Source organism: Geotrypetes seraphini, chromosome 13 (genome assembly GCF_902459505.1).
Source record: "Geotrypetes seraphini chromosome 13, aGeoSer1.1, whole genome shotgun sequence".
Taxonomy (NCBI): domain Eukaryota; kingdom Metazoa; phylum Chordata; class Amphibia; order Gymnophiona; family Dermophiidae; genus Geotrypetes; species Geotrypetes seraphini.
In genome coordinates, this window is record NC_047096.1 from 42,975,254 (window position 1) to 42,998,499 (window position 23,246).

General features: G+C 40.6%; 1 protein-coding gene across 1 annotated transcript in view; it reads right to left on the reverse strand.

Moving 5' to 3' along the window:
- Positions 1–23,246, reverse strand: part of LOC117347237 (neurotrimin-like) — a 751,522-nt gene that overhangs the window by 233,000 nt on the left and 495,276 nt on the right. Inside the window, exon 3 of the mRNA XM_033917886.1 lies at positions 1,020–1,145. Coding sequence (XP_033773777.1) covers positions 1,020–1,145 — 126 coding nt within the window. The remainder of the gene's footprint in view (positions 1–1,019; positions 1,146–23,246) is intronic.

Sequence of the window (23,246 nt, forward strand, 5' to 3'; positions counted from 1 at the left end):
TTTTTTGATCAACCCATTTTACAACCTAACCCATTTTGGGTGTAATTTTATAAAATCATTTTTTGCACGCATGTGGAACTAGATGCAAAAAAACCCTAATTCTATATAAAGTGCTACAAATTGTGTGCACAGTTTTGGTCAAGTACCTGAATTGTGCATGCAATTTAATTTAATAACATGCTAATTAGCATTTTAACAAGCAATTATTGGTGCTAGAGTCAATTACAACTTACAGATGTAAATTTAGATGTGGGATCCACATTTAAATTTTACATACGAGTCAAACATGGGGCACAGAATTAGGCAGGTCGTGGGCAGCTTGGGGGCCTTACTTTAAATTACGCAAGTAAATATAGAATAAAGGCATCTGCGCCTAAATTTAGATATGGGCATATACACCACCTTTTCGTTGGTGCAAATGGCCACACCTAAATTTACTCATGGTTCCTGGGCATAAGCGCAATTCTATAAATCATTCCTAACTTTAAGCACGGTTTATAAAACAGTGCTTAATTGGATGCCAATTTTTTAGGCACAATATATAGGGCTCCTTTTACGAAGCTGCGCTAGCGGTTTTAACGCACATACCGGATTAACGCGGGCTATAGCGCGCTCTAGCCAAAATCTACTGCCTGCTCAAAAGGAGGTGGTAGCGGCTAGTGCACGCACCAATTTAGCGTGCACTATTCCATGCGTTAAGGCCCTAGCGTGGCTTTGTAAAAGGAGCCCTATATGTCAGTCCAAAATGACTCTTACAGAATTGCTCCAGGCATAAAAGCATGCACAACGGCATATGTGAGCATAATTTACTGTTGCATTGCCAGGGAAGTGTCTGTGTGAAGCAGGGGTAGAATCAGGAAGTATATTCAGGGTATGTGGCGGAAGGGTAATATCTAGACATAGACTTCCCTAACCCCAAATACTCAATCACAACTCCCGGCATTGACTATCCGAGAATGTCTGCTGACCCAGAAGTTAACTGGGCTCCGACTAATATTCAGACAGGATAGACACAGTACCTTTTGGAGACAAATGCCGCCAGTTAATCGTTGGCTCAGGTCTACCCTCTGCTCTGCATGTGAGGCTGATGTTGCTCCCTTCATTGACTGCGATGTTCGAGGAGATCTCTATGATTCTGGGGGGCACTGTGAAAAAGACAGGGAGGACAAAGGGGAGAGAGAGAAGGAAGAGTGAGACTGTTGGTATTAGAACAGCAATTTCACTTACTTGTTTTCTGAACCCCAGTACTGTACACCTCTTCCCTCTGTTCATTCATCAGAAAAAAAAAATGCAGACTTGAACAGAATCTGTTCTATGCACATACATAAGAACATAAGAATTGCCGCTGCTGGGTCAGACCAGTGGTCCATCATGCCCAGCAGTCTGCTCATGCGGTGGTCCTCTGGTCAAAGACCAGCGCCCTAACTGACATTAGCCCTATCAGCGTACATCCTTGTTCAGCAGGAACTTGTCTAACTTTGTCTTGAATCCCTGGAGGGTGTTTTCCCCTATGACAGACTCCGGAAGAGCGTTCTAGTTTTCTATCACTCTCTGGGTGAAGAAGAACTTCCTTACGTTTGTTAGAGAGTGCCCTCTCGTTCTCCTTGCCTTGGAGAGGGTGAACAACCTGCCCTTATCTACTAAGTCTATCCCCTTCAGTACCTTGAATGTTTCAATCATGTCCCATCTCAATCTCCTCTGTTCAATAGCACCTCTAGCAAATATAGTATATTTACCAGGGAAATGAACCACATAATCCAAATACAAAGTACTAATGTTCTTGTAGATTGGACTGTTTCAAAAGCTATCATAAAGTATGTGCATTAATGATGTGTATGTATTTTTAAAAATACTGTATATAGTTGAATATAAACCTAAATTTTGGGGCCAAAAAATGACCCAGAAATGGGGGGGTCTCAGTTTATATGTAAGTCTTTACCCTCTCAGATCCATTGCAGGCCTCTCCCTGGGCCTACCTTAAGCCCTGCTGGTACAGTGGTGAGCCAGGGCAAGTGCGATCCTCCTATGTTCCTACCCCTTGCAGTCTTACTGCTCAAAATGGCTGATGCAAGTTCCCACGGTTACAGTACATTGAATAGTAATCAGGTGCTCTTAAGTATTTTCCCTATTTGTCCCTACAGTCTCACAATCTAACTGTGGTACCTGGGGCAATGGAGGGTTAAGTGACTTGCCCAGAGTCACAGAGAGCAGGCTAGGATTGAACTAACAACCTCAGTGTGTTGAGGCAGCAGTTCTAACCACTAGACCACTCACTGTAACCTCACGAGACTGATGTGAGTTTGGTTTATATTTGAGTCAAATTTTTTCCCCTTTTTTGGGAGAAAAAGAAAGTTAGCACGTGCTAAATCGGCTAGCACGCCTTAGTAAAAGACCTCCTTAATTATGTATTTATTTATTTGTGCTTTATCCTGCTTAAAACCTAAGTGGGTTACAATAATATACTGTATACATAAAATTAGTACATAAAATCAAATAAAATTAACATAAAAAAACAAATGTAAACATAAAATAAAACATCTTTTAATAACTCTTTTATTAACTCCTGTGATTGGCGCTGACCATGGATATTCAATGGCAGGTCATTTATGGTGACCAGCATTGATATTTTTTGGGGGGCTCATGTAAACCCAACAGGCTAAGTCAATATCTTGCGCTGGCTGGCTATGTTTATAGCAGCCAAAGATAGGACTGCCAATTGTGTGGCCCAATTTGGCCACTAAACGGGCATTCCGCATTGAAAATTGCTGGTTATCATGGCCGCTAATGGGGAATATTCAGTGGAGATATCGTGCACTGAATATTTGCATTTAGCTTGTTAAGTGCAATTTAACCTGTCAGTGCCATTAACGTCCAGTTAAATAGTGCTGAATATTGACTGATAGGTGCCACATTTATGCATCCCTGATCCATATAAATAAATAGAACACTAGCATTTATGCATATAAGCGTACACTTGCTTGAAAAGTGCCAGCAGGGTGCTAGAGCACTGTTCTGTAATGATGCACATTAAGGGCTCCTTTTACGAAGCCGCGTTAGCGGTTTAACGCGTGTAATAGCGCGCATTAAACTGCCAGCCGCACTAAATACTAATGCCAGCATTGAGCTGGCATTATTTCTAGCCGCATAGCGAGGGTTTAGCACTCACTAAAAAGCTGTGTGCGCTAAAATCGCTAACGCGGCTTCGTAAAAGGAGCCCTAAGATTTAGGTGTGAATCCCAGATGGTGTGTAAACTAGTCAAGCCCTACAAATTGAAAATCAGAGTTAATTGGAGAGCGTGACACAGTGGTCAGAGCTACAGCCTCAGCACCCTGCGCTGCTCCTTGTGACCCTGGGCAAGTCACTTAATCCCCCACTGCCCCAGGTAGATTTGATAGATTGTGAGTCTACCGGGAGAGAAAGGGAAAATGCTTGAAGTACCTGTATGCAAACAGGTTTTGAGTGTGGTTGTAAAACTACAAAAATGTGGTAATCAAATCCCAATCCTGTTCCGTGGATTAACACTTAATTGACAGTAATTAGGAGTTATAGGTGCATCTGTCATACACCCTATTCTATAACCTGTGTGCAACTCAGGGGTAGTGGAACACCGTTTTGGTTAGAGGGGGGACATACAAACTAATTTGCTGCTCCAGAGCAAGCTTTCTGGTAGCCTATGCTATGTTGGGCAAAATATTGGTGAAGTCATGGCTCTAGTTGCCCATCCCATTCCAAGGCCTATGCCCTTCCAATATGTTTTCTCTCGTTTTTTTTTTTTTTTAACCAAACAGACACCAAACTGCTTTCACACGAAGCAGCTACGCTGGTTCTAAAGACCCTGTTTCCACAACAGGTAATATACTTAACAATTTGTATAGTGCTTGCAGGATCCCAGGAATAAATTAATATACATTATCACTGTGCAATAAAACAAAAATATCAGTCAAAATATCATTCTAAGCAACACCAGCAGAATGACAGGATTTATGTTTGCACATGTACTTACAGATATCGGAAAATATATTTTAAGAGGATATAGGCAGATAATGAGCTCTTCTCTGCCAGCTGGGGCTTCTGGGAATTTCTGAGCCTTGTTTTTGACAAGCAGAGCAAAGCTGCTCATCAAACAAGAGTTGAAAAAGGAAGGAACATGCATGTGAAAGTGATTTATTTTTTTTAAACCATGGTCTAAGGTGACAACACAATGCAATTTAACCTTCTCGGTGTAATTTTACATAGTTTTTGTGCACAAACCTTGTTGTACATGCACAAGACTATATCTGGTATCCATTTTTTTTTCATCAAAACGGGACATTTATTAATTGTCAGTTCCATCCCAATCCTGCCCTAGTCCCACCTCAATCCCACCCCAATTTATTCCATTCATTTTTCAAATACACATAATATCTTATTAATTCATAATGGTAACCATAAAATTAAAAAAACACAAAGCACACTATATACAGAGAAAATGTTTATTATCATTTATATTTGGGGTTTTTTCAAAAATGTCAAGGCAGATGAATTTTAAATATGCAATGTCACTTCAGTAACTATAGAAAAATAGACAAATATAGTGCAAAATATAGATAGCAGATATAAATTCTCAAAACTGACACATTTTGATCACTAAATTGAAAATGAAATCCTACCTTTGCTTTCTGGTGATTTCACGAGTCTTTGTGTTTCCTTCTGACTGCGCATCCTTTCTTTCATATCTTTCTGCACTCAGGCCCAACAATTGTCCCTTACTATTCCCTCCCTCCTTCCTTCCTATGTCCTTAGTGCCCCCAGTGCCTCCTTCCCATGTCCTTAGTGCCCCTTCCCTCGTCCTTAGTGCCCCAGTGCCTCCATCCCATGTCCTTAGTGCCCCTTCCTATGTCCTTAGTGCCCTCAGTGCCTCCGTCCTATGTCCTTAGTGCCCCCAGTGCCTCCGTCCCATGTCCTTAATGCCCTCAGTGCCTCCTTCCTATGTCCTTAGTGCCCCTTCCCATGTCCTTAGTGCCCCAGTGCCTCCATCCCATGTCCTTAGTGCCCTTTCTTATGTCCTTAGTGCCCTCAGTGCCTTCTTCCTATGTCCTTAGTGCCCCCAGTGCCTCCTTCCCATGTCCTTAGTGCCCTCAGTGCTCCTTCCTATGACCTTAGTACCCCCAGTGCCTCTTTCCCATGTCCTTAGTGCCCCTTCCCATGTCCTTATGCCCCCAGTGCCTCCTTCCTATGTCCTTAGTGATCCTTCCCATGTCCTTAGTGTCCCTTCCCATGTCCTTAGTGCCCTTTCCCATGTCCTTAGTGCCCCCCATGCCTCCTTCCTATTTACTTAGTGCCTCTTCCCATGTCCTTAGTGCCCCAATGACTCTTTCCCATGTCCTTAGGGCCCCCAGTGCCTCCTTCCCATGTCCTTAGTGCCCTTTCTTATGTCCTTAGTGCCCTCAGTGCTCCCTTCATATGTCCTTAGTGCCCCTTCCCATGTCCTTAGTGCCCCTTTCCATGTCCTTATGCCCCCAGTGCCTCCTTCCTATGTCCTTAGTGACCCTTCCCATGTCCTTAGTGTCCCTTCCCATGTCCTTAGTGCTCCTTCCCATGTCCTTAGTGCCCCCAGTGCCTCCTTCCTATGTCCTTAGTGCCCTCAGTGCCTCCTTCATAAGTCCTTAGTGCCCCTTCCCATGTCCTTAGTGCCCCAGTGCCTCCTTCCCATGTCCTTAGTGCTCCTTCCCATGTCCTTATGCTCCCAGTGCCTCCTTCCTATGTCCTTAGTGCCACTTCCCATGTCCTTAGTACCCCAGTGCCTCCTTCCCATATCCTTAGTGCCCTCAGTGTCTCCTTCCTATGTCCTTAGTGCCCCTTCTCATGTCCTTAGTGCCCTCTGTGCTCCTTCCTATGTCCTTAGTATCCCTAGTATCGCCTTCCCATGTCCTTATTACCTTCAGTGCCTCCTTCCTATGTCCTTAGTGCCCCTTCTCATGTCCTTAGTGCCCCTTTTCATGTTCTTAGTGCCCTCAGTTCTCCTTCCTATGTCCTTAGTACCCCCAGTATCTCCTTCCCATGTCATTAGTGCCCTCAGTGCCTCCTTCCTATATCCAAAATTATTCAGTATTTGTTAACCTGCACAACATGAAAATATCTGAACAACTTACAGTTCTAATGGCTAGCATGCGAGAGAGAGTAGAAAAGGGGGAAGTAGGTATGACAGCAATGGGAGGGGAGAATTTTGAGCTATATAATTCAATAGAAAAGAGGAGTAAAGTGATTCAGTCAAGGGAAGGCGAAGTATGTTTCAACAGACTCATTGAAATGAAGAAAAAGGGGAAAGAAAAAGATCAAATGCAAAGTAAAGTGAGAAAGGCTTTAAGGTCAGGTGTAAATTTCTGTAAAGTTGTCAGCAAACATAAGGAGAGGGGTAGTGAGTTCCAGAGGGTAGGATCATCAACACAAAACATAGGGCTCCTTTTACAAAGCCGTACTAGGGCCTTAACACGCGGAATAGCGCGCGCTAGCTGCTACCGCCTCCTTTTGAGCAGGCAATAGATTTTTGTCTAGTGTGCGCTAATCAGGTGTGTGCGCTAAAACGCTTAGCGCACCTTCGTAAAAGGAGCCCATAGTATAATCAAATTTAATCTGCCTGAGCATTGGGTCTACCAGAAGATGCTGCTGTGAGGAATGGAGCCAATGGGAGGGCTGATAAGGTGTTACAACTCTTGCCCAAAAGAGTGGAGAACTAAACTAAACTAAAATAAACCTTATGTTTATATACCAAGTTTCCAAGTTTTATTATAATTTGTTATCTTGCTTATCAGATTTCTAAGCGGCTTACGGTAATAAAATTTATAAAAATGGAGGGATATACAAACAATAGTCACTGCATCCTCTCCACAACTGTAGAGCTCGGCACAGTTTACAAGAGCTTGATATAAGAAGAAATAGCATAATGGGGTTGGAGGTTGAGTACAGGGAGGGAAGAGAGCATTATATTTTTGTGAAAAGCCTAGTTTTCAGGTGCTTACGAAATAGTTGAAAGGAGCCCAAGTTCCGTAGTGGGGCAGTGAGATTATTCCAAAGCCCGAAGTTCGAATCTTAAAGACAAAGATATCCTTTAAGTAATTCTATAAATACCTGGAATCAGCTAATTATGTGGGCAAGGTAGCCTCTATTTAGATATTATTTTCTAAAGACACGTGGAATTGCATTTTAGAAAGGACATGCAAGTCAGAATAAGGATGTCCAAGTCAGTACACTGCATATGGACATCTATTTCTCATGTATTTTTGACAGATCCTGTTCTAATATACGAGTATATGAGAAATGAACATCCGTGCACTGGTGATATTGAACATCCATTTTACATACTGAAACATCCAGATTGTGACGTGAAACACAAAGGACTTGAGTGTCATTGTGGCAACATAGGAACATCCATAAAAAGGCTACATGTTGAATATCTTTAAAGGTTAGAGCAGTAGGCTCAAAGTCAGAGGACACTGGTTCAAATCTCACAACAGCTTCTTGTGATTTTTTTTTTTAAACTGTGAGCCCTAAAAGGACTTAAAAATACGAGTGGAGGAGTAGTCTAATGATTAAAGCAGCTGCCTCAGGTTGTGAATTCAATTCCCACTGCAGCTCCTTGTGACTCTAGGCAAGTCACAACACTTCATTACCCCAGGTACAAAATAAGTACCTGCCTAAAATATACAATACCTTCAGGCTTATATGGAAATTACAGACATTTAAAATTTTTTTTTATCTTTATCTTTATCATTTTAAAACTTTCAATAAGTGTGATACAATATACAATCAATTTCATTTAACATCACTTAAAACTCTTACAAAATTTCTTCAAAAACAATTACCCTCCCTCCCCTACCATCATTTCCTCCTTCAAAGACCTTAAATATCCCATCCTCCCCCTCACTCCCCCTGGATGTGTACAATCAGCATAGGAAAATAAAAATATTATCAATCATTACAGTATTTTTCGAATGGTCCCCAAACCATCCTAAATTTCTTTAAATGCCCCCTGCTGCATGGCCAAAATACGTTCCATTTTGAAAATGTGACATAAAGAATTCCATCATACGATATCATTTAAACCAGTGTTCTTCAACCACCAGTCCATGGACCAGTGCTGGTCCACAGAAATTTCCTGCTGGTCCACAGGGCCAGCACACGCATCAGGCCCAAAACAGTGTTTTTCAACCGCCGGTCCACAGTGCAATTGATGCGGTGTTATCTTCGAGCCAGCTCCCTCTTCCTAACTGATTCAGTGCACAAAACCATGGGCAGTGGCTCCTGCGCCTGAACCGGAAGCCTTCACTCTGATGTTGCAACGTCAGAGGGAAGGCTTCCAGATGAGGCGCGGGACGTGCAAGGTGCAATTAGTACTATTATGGGGTGGGGTCAGGGGTGGAGATTGGGTAGAGATGGGCGGGGTCTGGCCCACGACTTAGCCCAGTGTTCTTCAACCGCCGGTCCACGGACCGATGCCGGGCCACAGAATAATTATTTTATTTCTGCCAGACAATAGGTGTAAAAAGGTTGAAAAACACTGATTTCAACGATCACAATTTTTCGTAATATGTTGAATGGCAACCCCTGTCATGATGAGTAAGACTTTATTATTATTAGATGATATTTGACTCTTAACTCTCATTGACATACCAAATACAATAGTATCATACGACAATGCTACCGGATTTTCTAATAGAATATTAACTTGGTTCCATATAGATTTCCAAAAATTGAGTATTAAAGGACAATAGAATAGAAGATGATCTAATATAGCAGATTCAAGATGACAATGCCAGCATCTATTCGACTTGAAACTATCCAATTTTTGTAAACAAAGTGGAGTCCAAATTGCTCTATGTAACAATTTACAGACATTAAGGTATAGCAGTTATTTTTATAACAGGAAATCCATCGCTCTGGAAAATGTCAGAGAGCCCAGTATCCCTTGCCAGTTTGACATTCAGGGTGGGCAGAAACCACTGGAGAATTAACAGAGTGACTCTCCTTAATCCCTCCAGTGGAGAGACACTCAATTGGGGCACCTTTCCATAACCTTGAAGTGCAGGGTACCAGGTCTAAATGCTAGTGGCTATCCTTTTGGACATAGACATCTTTTCCCCTACTGAAATACGGTACAAAGCACACTGTATGCAGAGAAAATGTTAATTATCATTTGTATTTGGTTTTTTTTTCCAGAAGTCAAGGCAGATGACTTTAAAACATGCAATGTCACCTCAGTAACAACTATACAAAAATAGACAAATATATCCCTTCCCCTTTTACTAAACCGCGATAGCGGTTTTTAGTGCAGGGAGCTGCGCTGAATGCCCCTCGCAGCTCCCGACGATCATAGGCTCCCTGCGCTAAAAACCACTATCGTGGTTTAGTAAAAGGGGGCCATAGTGCAAAATAAGACAACAGATATAAATTCTCAAAACGGACGCATTTTGATCACTAAATTGAAAATAAAAACATTTTTCCTACCTTTTTGTCTGGTGATTCATGAGTCTATGGTTGCACTTCCTTCTGTAAATCCAATATTTATTTATTTCTGCCTTTCTTTCTTTGTGCCCCCTCCCCTTTTCTTTCTGTCTTTCTTTCTCCCCCTCTTTCTTTCTGTCTTTCTCTCTCCCCCCCCCCGCCTGCCTGTCTTTCTGTCCCCCGCCCCCCAAGCCATTGCACCGATTTCTCTACTTCCACGATTCTTTCTCTCTCCCTGCCCCTCCCCCAAGCCACCATGCCGATTTCTCCCTGCTTCCCTGAGCAAGGCCTGGTGCATACAAGCGCCGGGCCCACAAGCCTTCCTCCCCCCAAAGTCAATTCTGACGTTGTAGAGGAAGTTCCAGGCCAGCCAAGCAGCAATTGGCTGTCCCTGAACTTCCTCTCCAACATCAGAATTTACGTTGAAGGTGAAGGCTTGTGGGTCCGGCGCTTGTATGTGTCTGGCTTGGCTCAGGGAGGCAGGAAGAACAAGATTGCAAAGGCAATGCAATCAACTTGCGTTGCCTTTGCGATCTACTGGTCGATCACGATCGACCATTTGGGCACCCCTGATCTAGATCATTGACTAAGAGAGATAGCCAGTTATCTCCCATAGTCTAAATATCAGCTCCTCTATGTTTTGCTGTCCAATTTCAGTCAAGGATGTTTATCATAAACTAGGTGAATTTTCAGAGAAATCTAGATATCTAGATCTTTAACTAAAAATGTGTTGTTGCTTTTTTAATCTGTGGGGACAAAAGGTACTCGGCCTTTCTTGTTAGATCCTAAATACTTCTATTAATTCACAGCAGATAGAAAAACTGGAAGTACAATAAAGTACTTCTATTACTTTCATAAAGTACGCATGCTTCAGTGGATAATAAAGCAAAAAGTAAGTAATACCACCTTGAAGTATAGTTAAGATCTTTTCGAGTAAGCCATGTGCAGTATATTTTGTGCATTATTTTTCACTACAATGGTAGGTGATGAATTGTCTAGTGTATCTTTACTTCTCATTACCTTATTAGAACATATATTATATTAATGATAAGACAAGACAATTTACTCCCAGGTAACTCTTGCGACCTTTCAGTATTCTAATCATGTTCATACCATAGCCATAAGGGAATTCTGCGACATGTTCAAAATTATATTCTGGAATTATGTTATTAAATGTAGGCATGAGGTTTTAGGCATACTGTTGACATACAAGAACAAGAATAGCTTTTTCTGAGTGAAGCAGTCTAGTAGTTAAAACTGTAGGTAGAGACCAGAGAAGTCAGTGTTCAAATACTGTTGATGTTCCTTCTGACCTTGTAGAAGTTCTTTCACTCTCTTTACCTCAGGTATAACTTAGATTGCAATCCTGTTTGGACATGGAAATTGCATTGAGTTCAGGTTTGGAAAAAGAAAGTAATTAAATGTAAAATCCAATAAAGAGAGACCAAAGTCTGGTTGTAGAGTTGGTTGATCGAAACAAAACATGTAGTTGAAAGAGACATGCCCTGCTTTTTCAGCCCTAATAGTTGCTTTGTATTTGACTCTTAAAAGGTGAAGATAAAAAAAAGAGAGAGAGAGACAATTTGGTGTCTAGGCATCAAGGCCTCACAAAAGGAGAGCATCAAAGATAGTTAATATTATACCTGGACCATTTTCAAAGTACAGAGTTAGATAGAGGGTTTATTAAGCCAGATCTACAAAGTGAGCATCTCCCCTTGGAAAGGGTAATGTTTAAAACTTTGTTCAGATCTAAACAGGTGTTAAGCTGCATCTGAAAATCTCCTTCCCTCCCCTTCCCCCGTATACACAATGCAGGTAAAAATGGTCATGCCCTTCACAGTGTGCATACTTACATTTGCATGATAAAAGAGACATGATTAGGTTCAGAAGGGAAAATTCATGAGGGATTTCAATCAAATGCATAGTAATTGGTCACAAAGGAGGTAATACTATAGCTGTGATCCTACAGCATAAATAGACACCCAGAGAGTGCTTGTTGGAGCCTATTCTATAAAGGATCATAGGAACCTACTTCCTTTATAAAATACTAGCATAACAACCAAAACACATGCCTATAAATTAGGTGCGAGTGCTTACACTATTTCTCATGTTATTTCATATGAATTCACGTCCTTATTCCTGACATCGCCCACTCTCTTTGGGGTCCTTTTACTAAGAGCTCCTTTTACTAAGCTGCGTTAGGGTTTTAACGCATGGAATAGCACGCGCTACATTGCCGCGTGTGCTAGGCCTTAATGCCAGCATTGAGCTGGCGTTAGTTCTAAGCTGGTGTTAGTTCTAGCCGTGTAGCGTGCGGTAATTTCCTGCGTGTGCTAAAAACGCTAGTGCACCTTAGTAAAAGGAGCCCAAAGGCATGCTAGCCACTTTAGCGCGCGTTAATATTTAGTGCACGCTAAAATGGCTAGCACACCTTAGTAAAAGGACCCCTTTATGTTGCTATAGCTTGGAATATTCAATATTTCCAACTTGAAAACAAAAACAAATTTGCCAAGGGATTCTTCAACCTGAGGAACTGAAGTTTCACAGGCTGAGAATCCCCTGGCAAATTTTGCCAGGCTAAAATAAAGCATGATGCTATCTTTTCTTACTGTTTTTATTCCCCCCCCCCTCCCACTTTTATCAAGCTGCACTAGAGGTTTATAGTGTGGGCTGGCAAGATAAGTGCTCTCACGCTCGTTGGAATTCTAATTAATGAATGTAGTTTTCCAATTATCAATTTTAATTATTTAAATTTGTACCACAATTATATTTTGGTACATCTTTGGATGACTTTTTTAGGAAAGCTGTACACTTCTCCCTCCGTATTCGCAGTTTCAGCAATCGCGGTTTCGATTATTCACGGTTTTTAGCTAGATGGCTCCTCCCCCCAAATTACATCAGCTTGCATAGAGAAATTGCTGATTCCTAGCACTTTCTTCACCGTGTTTTGCCTCTCCTTCAGGAACAGGCCAGGTCTCCCACCATGTTATTTGCGGTTTCACCATATTCACGATGGTTTTTAATACAAAACAGCGAATAACATATGAAAAGTTATTTGCAGTTTTTCTATATTTGCGGTTCTGTTAATCTCCTATCACAGCGAATACGGAGGGAGAAGTGTATATATTTTTATAAATAAAAATGAATTTGCCCTCTTAACTTAAGTGACAGATTTGTGGGTTTGGTGAGTGTTTGATTATCCCCAATATTGAACATATTCCTTCATTGTGGCCTTTGAGGGGGTCACTGATAAATGAGTTTATCATCCCACAACATTTTAAAAAAGTTGGCTGCCATACCCCTAAGCAGTCCTCTTACTAAGGCATGCTAATGGATTTAGCTCACGATAAATGCCAAGATGCCCATAGGAATAAAATGGGTTTCTTAGCAATTGATGTGCACTAAGTCCCTCTTTTACTAAGGTGCCCTAACCAATTAGCGCATGCTACACGCTAACGCATGCATGTTAGTCTATAGACGCATTAGCGTTTAGCATGTGCTAATTCAATTAGCGCACGCTAATTGGTTAGCGTACCTTAGTAAAAGAGGGAGTAAATCTATTTGCGCACTTTAGTAAAAAGAGCCCTAAGTATGAACTGACTGCCTGCAAGTTAGAAACTAGATTTTATTTTTCTTGTATGGATACCATCAGAAAAAAAATGCACACATTATAACATTATTTACCCTTCATAAATACTTTATTAAACTTTAAATGTGGAACAACCCTCAAGAGTGTGAATGAGTGGTTTATCTGCCAAGATACTAAAGAAGAAATTACAGCCTTAGGACTTTTTTCTCCTTTTCCCACCACTAATATGCTGCAAACCACTTATTAGATATTTAGGAGGTAATGTATAACATTTCTGCACCAACTATACATGTAAATGTTTAGAATGATGGCATTTAAGATCATTGAATTCTTTGGAAAATTTTAAAACTGATCTTAAAATTGTTTTATTTGCAGGTGCTTATAAATCATCATAATAAATTTGGTCGATAAAAATAGTAGGGTATAATAGATTTAGGCTCTCTTTTACTAACCCCCTCTTTTGCAACGGTGCGCTAAGCTTTTTAGTGTGCACTAAATATTGTCACGCACTAAATGCTAAATGCATGTTATCCTATGGACGTGTTAACGATTAGCGCATGCGTTGATTCAACGCACACTAAATCCACTTTAAAATGCTTAGCACGCCTTTGTAAAAGAGGGCCTAAGGTGCACTAACCGATTAGCGCACGCTAATCGATTTAGCGTGCGCTATACGCTAACACGTGCATGTTAGTCTATGGACGCGTTAGTGTTTATCACATGCTAATTCAATTAACGCTAAACGCTAACGCATACATGTTAGTCTATGGACACATTAGTGTTTAGCAAGCGCTAATTCAATTAACGTACACTAATCGGTTAGCGTGCGCTAAATGCTAACGCGAAGATGTTAGTCTATGGACACATTAGTGTTTAGTGTGTGCTAATTCGATTAGTGCGAGCTAATCGGTTAGCACACCTTAGTGAAAGAGGGGGTTAGTAGCACTGGAGGAATAATGCAGAACACAAGATTACCAAATTGTATTTACCTTCCCCCTCTTTTACAAAAACAAATTGTATTTCGATTTTAACCTTGAATTCTTGTAGATGTGATTTGTCTTAATTTGCTCATTGACTGTACTACCGAATTTTAGATTGTAAGCCACCCAGAAGGATTACCAATGGTGCGGGATGGTAAGATTTTAATAAACTTGGTCGAAGAGCCCATAGACTCACACTGAGTCACTCAATCCTCTATTGCCCCAGGTATGTTAGATAGATTGTGAGCCCACTGGGAGAGATAGGGAAAAATGTTTGAGTACCTGATTGCAAACCGCTTAGATAACGGTGATATGTGGTATATAAATACATAAAATAAATAAATAAATGCCAATAACTACTAAAATTCCATCTAAGCATTAGTCTGCATAGGAGGAGCATGAGTGAGGCTCACACTTATGAAGGGCATTAATAACCCCGTCTTTTACTAAGGTGCGCTAGCCGATTTAGCGTGCGCTAAATATTAGCGCACGCTAAATGCTAACGCAGCCATAGAATATAATAGATGCATTAGCATTTAGCACGCACTAAATCAGCTAGTGCGCCTTAGTAAAAGGACCCTTAATTTATCTAAGTAGGAAAGAAAAGAGTTTTCATAACATTTTTTTTTATTTTTCAATATAGTCCCCTGATAGCTCCATACACTTCAACCGCTTTTCCTACAATGACTGTAATCCCTTTGAAAATATTTCTTCTGATTGACCTTCAAACGAGGACTTCAAAGCTTCATCACTTGAAAACTGTCGTCCATGGAGAGAGTTCTTCAAAACTCAGAACAGGAAATAATCCAAGGGAGTCAGGTCAGGACTGTAGAGTGGATGGTTCAGCTTTTGAAATCCACATTCTCGGATGGCAGCCTGCGATGTTGTGACATGTGCACTGGCGCATTGTCATGAAGAAGTAGCACACCTGCTGTGAGTTTTCCTCATCTTTTCTTCTTGATTGACTCCCATAAAGTGATCATTGTATTTGTGCAACTATGGTTGTCTTGTGTGGCATGAACTCCAGAAACAAAAGTCCTTCATCATCCCAGAAGACAGTTGCCAGGACAATGCCTGCAGATGTTTCTATTTTTAACTTTTTTGGGGGTGGGGAATGACTTGTGCTTCCACTGCATTGACTCCATTTTGGATTCAGGATCTCTGTGATAGACCTAAGTCTCATCTCCTGTCACCAAATAATGAAAAAAAAATCACTTGGTTTTCACGGAGCATCTCCAAGTTCTCCTGACAGCACTGGAGCCTCATGGCTTTCTGACATGGTGTCAGCATTCTTGGAACCCATCTTGCACTAATCTTGCACATGCCCAACTTTTCATGAATTATTTTTCAAACTGTTCCTGCCGGGATGCCCATTTCTTCAGCTAATCAGGTAACCTTAATTTGACTGTCTAACAAAATTAAATCTTTGACTTTCTTGCACATTTCTGTGGAAGTTGCTTCCACAGGCCATGCAGTATAAGTTTCTTTTTCAATGGATTCCCTACCCCACTTAAACTGCTTGTTCCAAAATGATACTTTGTAGGTTAATAGGGCAGACTCAACATAAACTGTAGTCATGCATTTACGGATCTCCTTTAGATCTTTCCCTTCTTTTATGAGAATTTTTATCACTGAACAGTACTCCAAATCTAGCAGTTTCTTACTTGATTTGCATGAGGACTCTCCTGACATCCTGTCTCTTGAATGTTAGACTCACACTGAGAAACAACTGTGCATGAATAACCTTAAAATATGCAGAAACTTGTTTCAATACACTTGCTATTTACTTTCATACTCCAGTAGAAAAATTATTGCCCCCCCCCTCGTATGTGCATAAATTAGAGAATGCTGTAAGTTATAAATATATCTGTAACAATTAGGTATTAACATGTATGGCTGATGTAAGTGCTCATACCTAAGTGTGTATATACTTAGCTAGGCTAGTATTCTATAAAGGAAATTAGATTTCTATGATGCTTTAGAGAACAGGTTCCTACCAGGTACCCTGTTATGGAATTGTCATTTTACTCAGCAAAAGTGTGAAATTAGAGCTTGTAAATAGTTTTTCAGGTTCATGTTCTTACATAAACAATTGCAGACACTCTAGCACAGAGCTAGAGACCCTAATGCATGCAACCTGTGCTGCCATTTGCACCTGTTCAAAGACACATCTGTGTAAAACAACATAAGAATAGTCTTATGGGTCAGACCAGTAGTCCATCAAGCCCAGCAGTCCGTTCTCACGGTGGCCAATCCAGGTCACTAGTACCTGGCCAAAACCCAAGGTGTAGCAATATTCCATGCTTCCAATACAGGGCAAGCAGTGGCTTCCCCTTGTTTTTCTCAATAGCAAACTATGGACTTTTCCTCCAGAAACATGTCCAAACCTTCCTTAAAACCAGCTACACTATCCGTTCTTACCACATCCTCTGGCAACACGTTCCAGAGCTTAATTATTTTCTGAGTGAAAAAAAATTTCCTCCTATTGATTTTAAAAATATTTCCGTGTAACTTCATTGAGTGTCTCCTAGTCTTTGTAATTTTTATCAGAGTGAAAAATCAATCCACTTGTACCCATTCTACTCCACTCAGGATATTGTAGACTTCAATCATATTTCCCCTCAGCTGTGATATATGATTCAAAAACTTTTATTAGCTATAAATTTCATAACTTTACTGAAGCTTCGGACCTCAGAAACATGACTCATTGCTCAAATGTTTATCATAGCGATAAGCTTGATGTGTTGTCTCCTCAATGGTCCACTTTTTCTATTCTAATTGGATTTAAATATTTAAAGAGTAGTTTTTAAACTGCAATAGTTTCAAAGTGCTTAAAAAGTGCCTTAAAGTGCTACTAGTCAAATGTTTTTGCATATGTACTAAAGGTTTATGACTTATCTCTGTTTTTATGATTGGGGAAACTCGGATCCAACATGTTTCGTGTATTCAATTCTTTATCAAGGATCGTTTCCCTAGAGAAGTAAAAAACATATTAGATTAAATATTTAAAAAAATATATATATATATACTGTATATGTTATAAATTATTTTACTATCCTAGCACTTACCACAATCACTCCATCCTCACCCAACCATTCATTTACAATGTGTCAAGATGGCGGCAGCTTTCTTCTCTGCCTCTTTATACTCCCTTCAGATCAGCTGACCCTTGATGTCATTATTACCAGCCATTCAGATCAAAATAGAGAAACCCATTCTAAAGCTAAATTCAAACCCCCGAGCACTACAAAATTAATTTTATAAATCTATTTTTGCTCAAGATGATTTAAAAAACATTAATCATTACCACCCTCCCTCTCTTCAATTTGATCTATAATATGTTACCATAAGTCCCCAAATGTATGATTCTTACTTATCCAATGCTGGACCAGTGGAGATTGTAAAGACTCCGTAGCAATCCGAGACATGTGCTCTATCAGCCTAAGTTTCATGGATCTACTTGTCCGGCCAATATATATTAAGGCGTAGGGGCAAACAATAGCATATATGACATTCTTGCTATTATAATCCGTGCATATGTTAGAGAAGAGAGTGTTGTCACAGTATCTGAAGAAAGTGGGATGAATCCTTCAGGTACGATACATCCCACTTTCTTCAGATACTGCGATAACACCAAGATACTATAGAAGGAGTATGGCTGGTTACTATCGATGTAATAGCCTTATACACTAGTATTCCCCAACAGAAGGCACTGGATATAATAATGGAGACACTGCAAAAAAGACCTGACCCCCAGAGGGTTCCTACAGAATTTTTGATTCAGCTAGCACAATGGGTGATTCAGGAAAATTATTTTTAATATCAAGGGGTATGGTATCAACAAATTCAAGGGGTAGCAATGGGGGCTATGCTGGTTCCCTCAACTGCCAAGCTTTATGTGAATAAGTTTGAAGAACAATTTATTTACCTCGCTATCCAATTTAAAAATATAGAGTTATGGGCTAGATTTTTGGATGACATTTTCTTTTTGTGGATAGGTACAAGGGAGGAGTTAGATCTGTTGCTGGCCTGGATGAATGGACTTGACCCTCATTTGCAGTTTACCATGAAGTGTCATCAACAACATATTGAATTTTTGGATATTTCGATACAGAAAACACCCGCTGGTTTCTCCACCACATTGTGTAGGAAAGAAGTTACATGAAATACTCTGCTACATTTTGTAAGTTTCCACCCTTACAAATTGAGATATAATCTCCCAGTTGGACAATTTTTATGTCTCCATCACATTTCTTCAATGGAAGAGGAGTTTAGGATACAATCTATTTCTCTGCAGAGAAGATTCTTAGAGAGGGGTTACCCTAAAAGTGCAGTGAGAAAGGCATTTTTAAGGGCCCGTTTTGCACAACGGGAACTGATGTTGACAAAAACATGCACTTCAGATCAAGATTTTGAACAAATGACATGTGTACTTCCATTCTCTAGAGTGGCTGAACATTTGATTCAAATAATGCAAACCCACTGGCCAGTCTTACAAGTTCACCAGATTCTGGGGAGTTAAAGTCCCAGGTAGAGATTTAACTCTTTTCTCTAAAAAATGCACAGATTGTAATAGCAAGAATGTCATCTACACTATTGTTTGCCCCTGTGCCTTAATATATATTGGCCAGACAAGTAGATCCATGAAACTTAGGCTGACAGAGCAAAAATCTCAGACTACTACAGAGTCTTTACAAGCTCCACTGGTCTAGCATTGGATAAGTAAGAATCATATATTGGGGGACTTAAGGTGGCATATTATAGATCAAATTGAAGGGAGGGAGAGTGGTAATGATGAACGTTTTTTAAATTATCTTGAGCAAAAATGGATTTATAAAATTAATTCTGTAGTGCCCGGGGGTTTGAATTTAGCTTTAGAATGGACTTCTCTATTTTGATCTGGATGGCTGGTAATGATGACATCAAGGGTCAGCTGATCTGAAGGAAGTATAAAGAGGCAGAGAAGAAAACCGCTGCCATCTTGACACATTGTAAATGAATGGTTGGGTAACGACGGAGTGATTGTGGTAAGTGCTAGGATAGTAAAATAATTTTTAACATACAGTATATATATGGCAGTTAGGGAAGCAAAACTTCGAGTGGAAGAAATTCTGGCAAAAAACATTAAAAAGGGGGACAAATCCTTCTTCAGGTATATTAGTGACAGAAAAAGGAACACAGGCGGGATAGTACGCCTTAGAAGACTGGACGGAAGTTACGTGGAAGCAGATTCCGATAAAGCCGAACTACTGAATGAATACTTCTGCTCAGTCTTCACCTGTGAGGCACCGGGACACGGTCCGCAGTTGAAGGCAACACAAAGCACAGAAGACCTGTTTCAGAATTTTGAGTTCACACCAGGTGAAGTTTACAGTGAACTGGCAAGACTCAAGATGAACAAAGCCATGGGACCAGACAATTTGCACCCAAGAGTGCTCAGAGAATTGAGCGATGTCCTGGCGAAACCATTGGCTGAGCTATTCAATCTCTCCCTAAGTAAGGGGAAAGTTCCCCTGGACTGGAAATTAGCTAATGTCGTTCCTCTGCATAAAAAGGGTTGCAGGGCAGAGGCTGCGAATTATAGACCGGTGAGTCTCACATCAATAGTGTGCAAACTCATGGAAACACTAATTAAAAGCAAATTGGACACAATCTTGAATGAAGGGAATCTTCGGGATCCCAGTCAGCATGGATTCACCAAGGGTCGGTCCTGCCAATCCAATCTCATAAGCTTCTTTGACTGGGTAACAAGAAAGTTGGACTTGGGAGAGTTTTTGGACGTCGTGTACCTGGACTTCAGTAAAGCTTTTGACAGTGTCCCACACCGCAGGCTGCTAAGCAAGATGGAATTGATGGGGTTAGGAGAGACACTAGCTGCATGGGTCAATGATTGACTGAGTGGCAGACTTCAGAGGGTGGTGGTTAATGGTACCCTCTCTAAAACATCGGAGGTGACCAGTGGAGTGCCGCAGGGCTTGGTCCTGGGTCCACTCCTTTTCAACATATTCATAGGGGATCTGACTCAAGGGCTTCAAGGTAAAATAACACTATTCGCCGATGACGCCAAACTATGTAATATAGTAAGTGAATGCAGTTTACAGAATTATATGGCGCAGGACCAGCTTACATTGGAAAGTTGGTCCTCAACCTGGCAGCTAGGCTTCAATGCTAAGAAATGTAAGGTCATGCACCTAGGAAGTGGAAATCCATGCAGGACATACTTCTTGAACGGAGAAACTTTAACCAGGACTTCAGCAGTACGAGATTTAGGAGTAATCATCAGTGCAGACATGAAAACTGCCAATCAAGTGGAGAAGGCTTCATCTAAGGCAAGGCAGATATTGGGTTGTATCAATAGAAGTTTTGTCAGCCGAAAGCCTGAAGTCATAATGCCGTTGTACAGGGCCATGGTGAGACCTCATCTGGAGTACTGTGTGCAATTCTGGAGGCCACATTACAGTAAAGATGTGCACAGAATTGAATCGGTTCAGCGGACGGCCACCAGGATGATCTCGGGGCTCAAGGGTCTCTCATACGAAGAGAGACTGAACAAATTGCAGCTCTACACTCTCGAGGAACGTAGGGAGAGGGGAGACATAATCAAAACATTTAAGTACCTCATGGGACGTGTCGAAGTGGAAGATGATATTTTCTTTCTCAAGGGACCCTCGGCCACAAGAGGGCTCCCACTCAAACTCAGGGATAGAAAATTTCATGGCGACACCAGAAAGTATTTCTTCACAGAGAGAGTGGTTGATCATTGGAACAAGCTTCCAGTGCAGGTGATCGAGGCAGACAGCGTGCCAGACTTTAAGAATAAATGGGATACCCATATGGGATCCCTACGAGGGTCAAGATAAGGAAATTGGGTCATTAGGGCATAGACAGGGGTTGGGTAAGCAGAGTGGGCAGACTTGATGGGCTGTAGCCCTTTTCTGCCATCATCTTCTATGTTTCTATGTTTCTATGATCCTTGATAAAGAGTTGAATATGCAAAACATGTCAGATCTGAGTTTCCCCAATCATAAAAACTGAGATAAGTTATAAACCTTTAGTACATATGTAAAAGCATTTGACTAGTAGCACTTTAAGGCACTTTTTAAACACTTTGAAACTATTGCACTTTAAAAACTGCACTTTAAATATTGAAATCCAATTAAGATAAAAAAAATGTGGGCCGTGAGGAGACAACACATCAAGCTTATCACTATGATAAACATTTGAGCGATGAGTGGTGTTTCTGAGGTCCGAAGCTTCAGTAAAGTTATGAAATTTATAGCTATTAAGAGTGGTTGAATCATATATCACATCGGGTATTTATCACTTGGAATAAGAAGTATTTATGAGCTAAATGTGATTCCAAGTTAGAGTACTATTGAAGAAATAACCATCTTAGTGGAACTCTTTGAGTTAAATATCATTCACAGCACACACACACACTTAGATGGCAATCTCCATAGATATAAGAACTGCCATTCACTGCCCTCCTAAGCCATTTGATTCTTGTTCATCTAACTCATTATCTGTGTAATTGCCAGCCATCCTTCATAGCAATGCTGAACTCTTTTTTTTTATAGCCCTCCTTAATCTGCATAAACATTTCCTGCTCTGTCTCCTCATTCTTTCCATAGCATCATCTTATCATCATTATCTCACTATCAATCTCTTTCTTTCTCCAAGGCCATGCTAGTCATACCAGGACTATCGTAGCTTTCTCCACACATTGTTTTCTGGCATCCACATGGCATCAACCCCAGCTGCAAACTAAAGTGACCCTATTGATGCATATGCAATTTCTTGGATTGATAATTAAAAACACTTATCAGATAAGTCCTGCTGGCTGGGTCTATCCTGTAATTCGCAGCAACCCAATCCAAATAGTGCTGCTGAAAATCATCAGTGACTGCCAGTTCTGTCCATATAATGCCATGGTAGAGTGTGGGTGGTCCCTAGAGCTATCCTGATAAAGGTGATATTTTGCCTACTATCCATATAAGCTATCTGGAGAAAAGGCTGGCTTAAGTTTTGGATAGCCTATCCAGAGATTGAACTGAATTTTGCCACCTTCGGAATAATGCTGCCAGTCACTGCACTATACAGAAATTCAACACTATGAATACATCCAGATACTGGTGGCAAATATCCCTGGGATAGATATTCAGTCAGTGGCACTCAACATTTTTTGGCTGCTACAATCACCATTATATCCAGCTATTTAATGCTGGGCCATTTCCCGGAACTGGCATTGAATATTTGGTTTTGTGTGGCAATCTGTCCTTTATGCGGTTAAGTACAATATTCAGCATGCCTAAGTGAAACCAAACAAAGATAGGACTGAGTTTTATGAGCCTGATTTATCTAGTTCATTTAGACAGTTATATTCATGTGCTGACTGACCCTGGACCACCCACAAACTAGTCAGCTATGGCTTCAATGATTAGTGCTCATATTCATCCACATTACATAACATAGCAACATTGTAAATAACAGTAGATATAGACCTCAATGTTCTATCCAAGTCACAAGTCTTATAAATTCATTATTAAATTGTCTTTTCTTCTTTGATAATTCTGGGACATAGACTATAAAAGTCCGCCAATACTGGCCCTAGGTTCCAACTACTGGAGTTGCCATCCAAGCTCATTCCAGCCTATCCAAACCATCTTGTCATTTGTGGGACCACAGACCGTAAAAGCCTGCCCAGCACTGTCCTCATATTCCACAATTCTGGAGTTCCCGTCGAAACACTCCCCAGCCCATCCTAAACCGAATCATCATATATGGGACACAGACCGTAGAAATCTGCCCAGTGCCAACTTTAGTTCATTTTATACCATTCATTATGTAATTAGAGATCCTCTGTGTTCATCTCGCATTTGTTCACACTAATAAATTAGACTCAATAAAAAATGGCTTAACACCAACAAATTAGCCTTAAATATCAAAAAAACTAAATCTATGCTATTCCCTTGGAAAAAATACATTTCATTGGACACTACCTTTGTCCTAGACAACACTCCCTTAGATTCCGTTTCATCGTTAAAAATTTTAGGTATCATCGTGGACGACAAGCTTTCATTTCATGAAAACATAGGGAATACAGTTAAATTGTGTTTTTGTAAATTACGTATGATACGTTCTATATCCAAGTTCCTTAAACCTAAGTCCATCAACATACTAATTCACTCGTTGATCA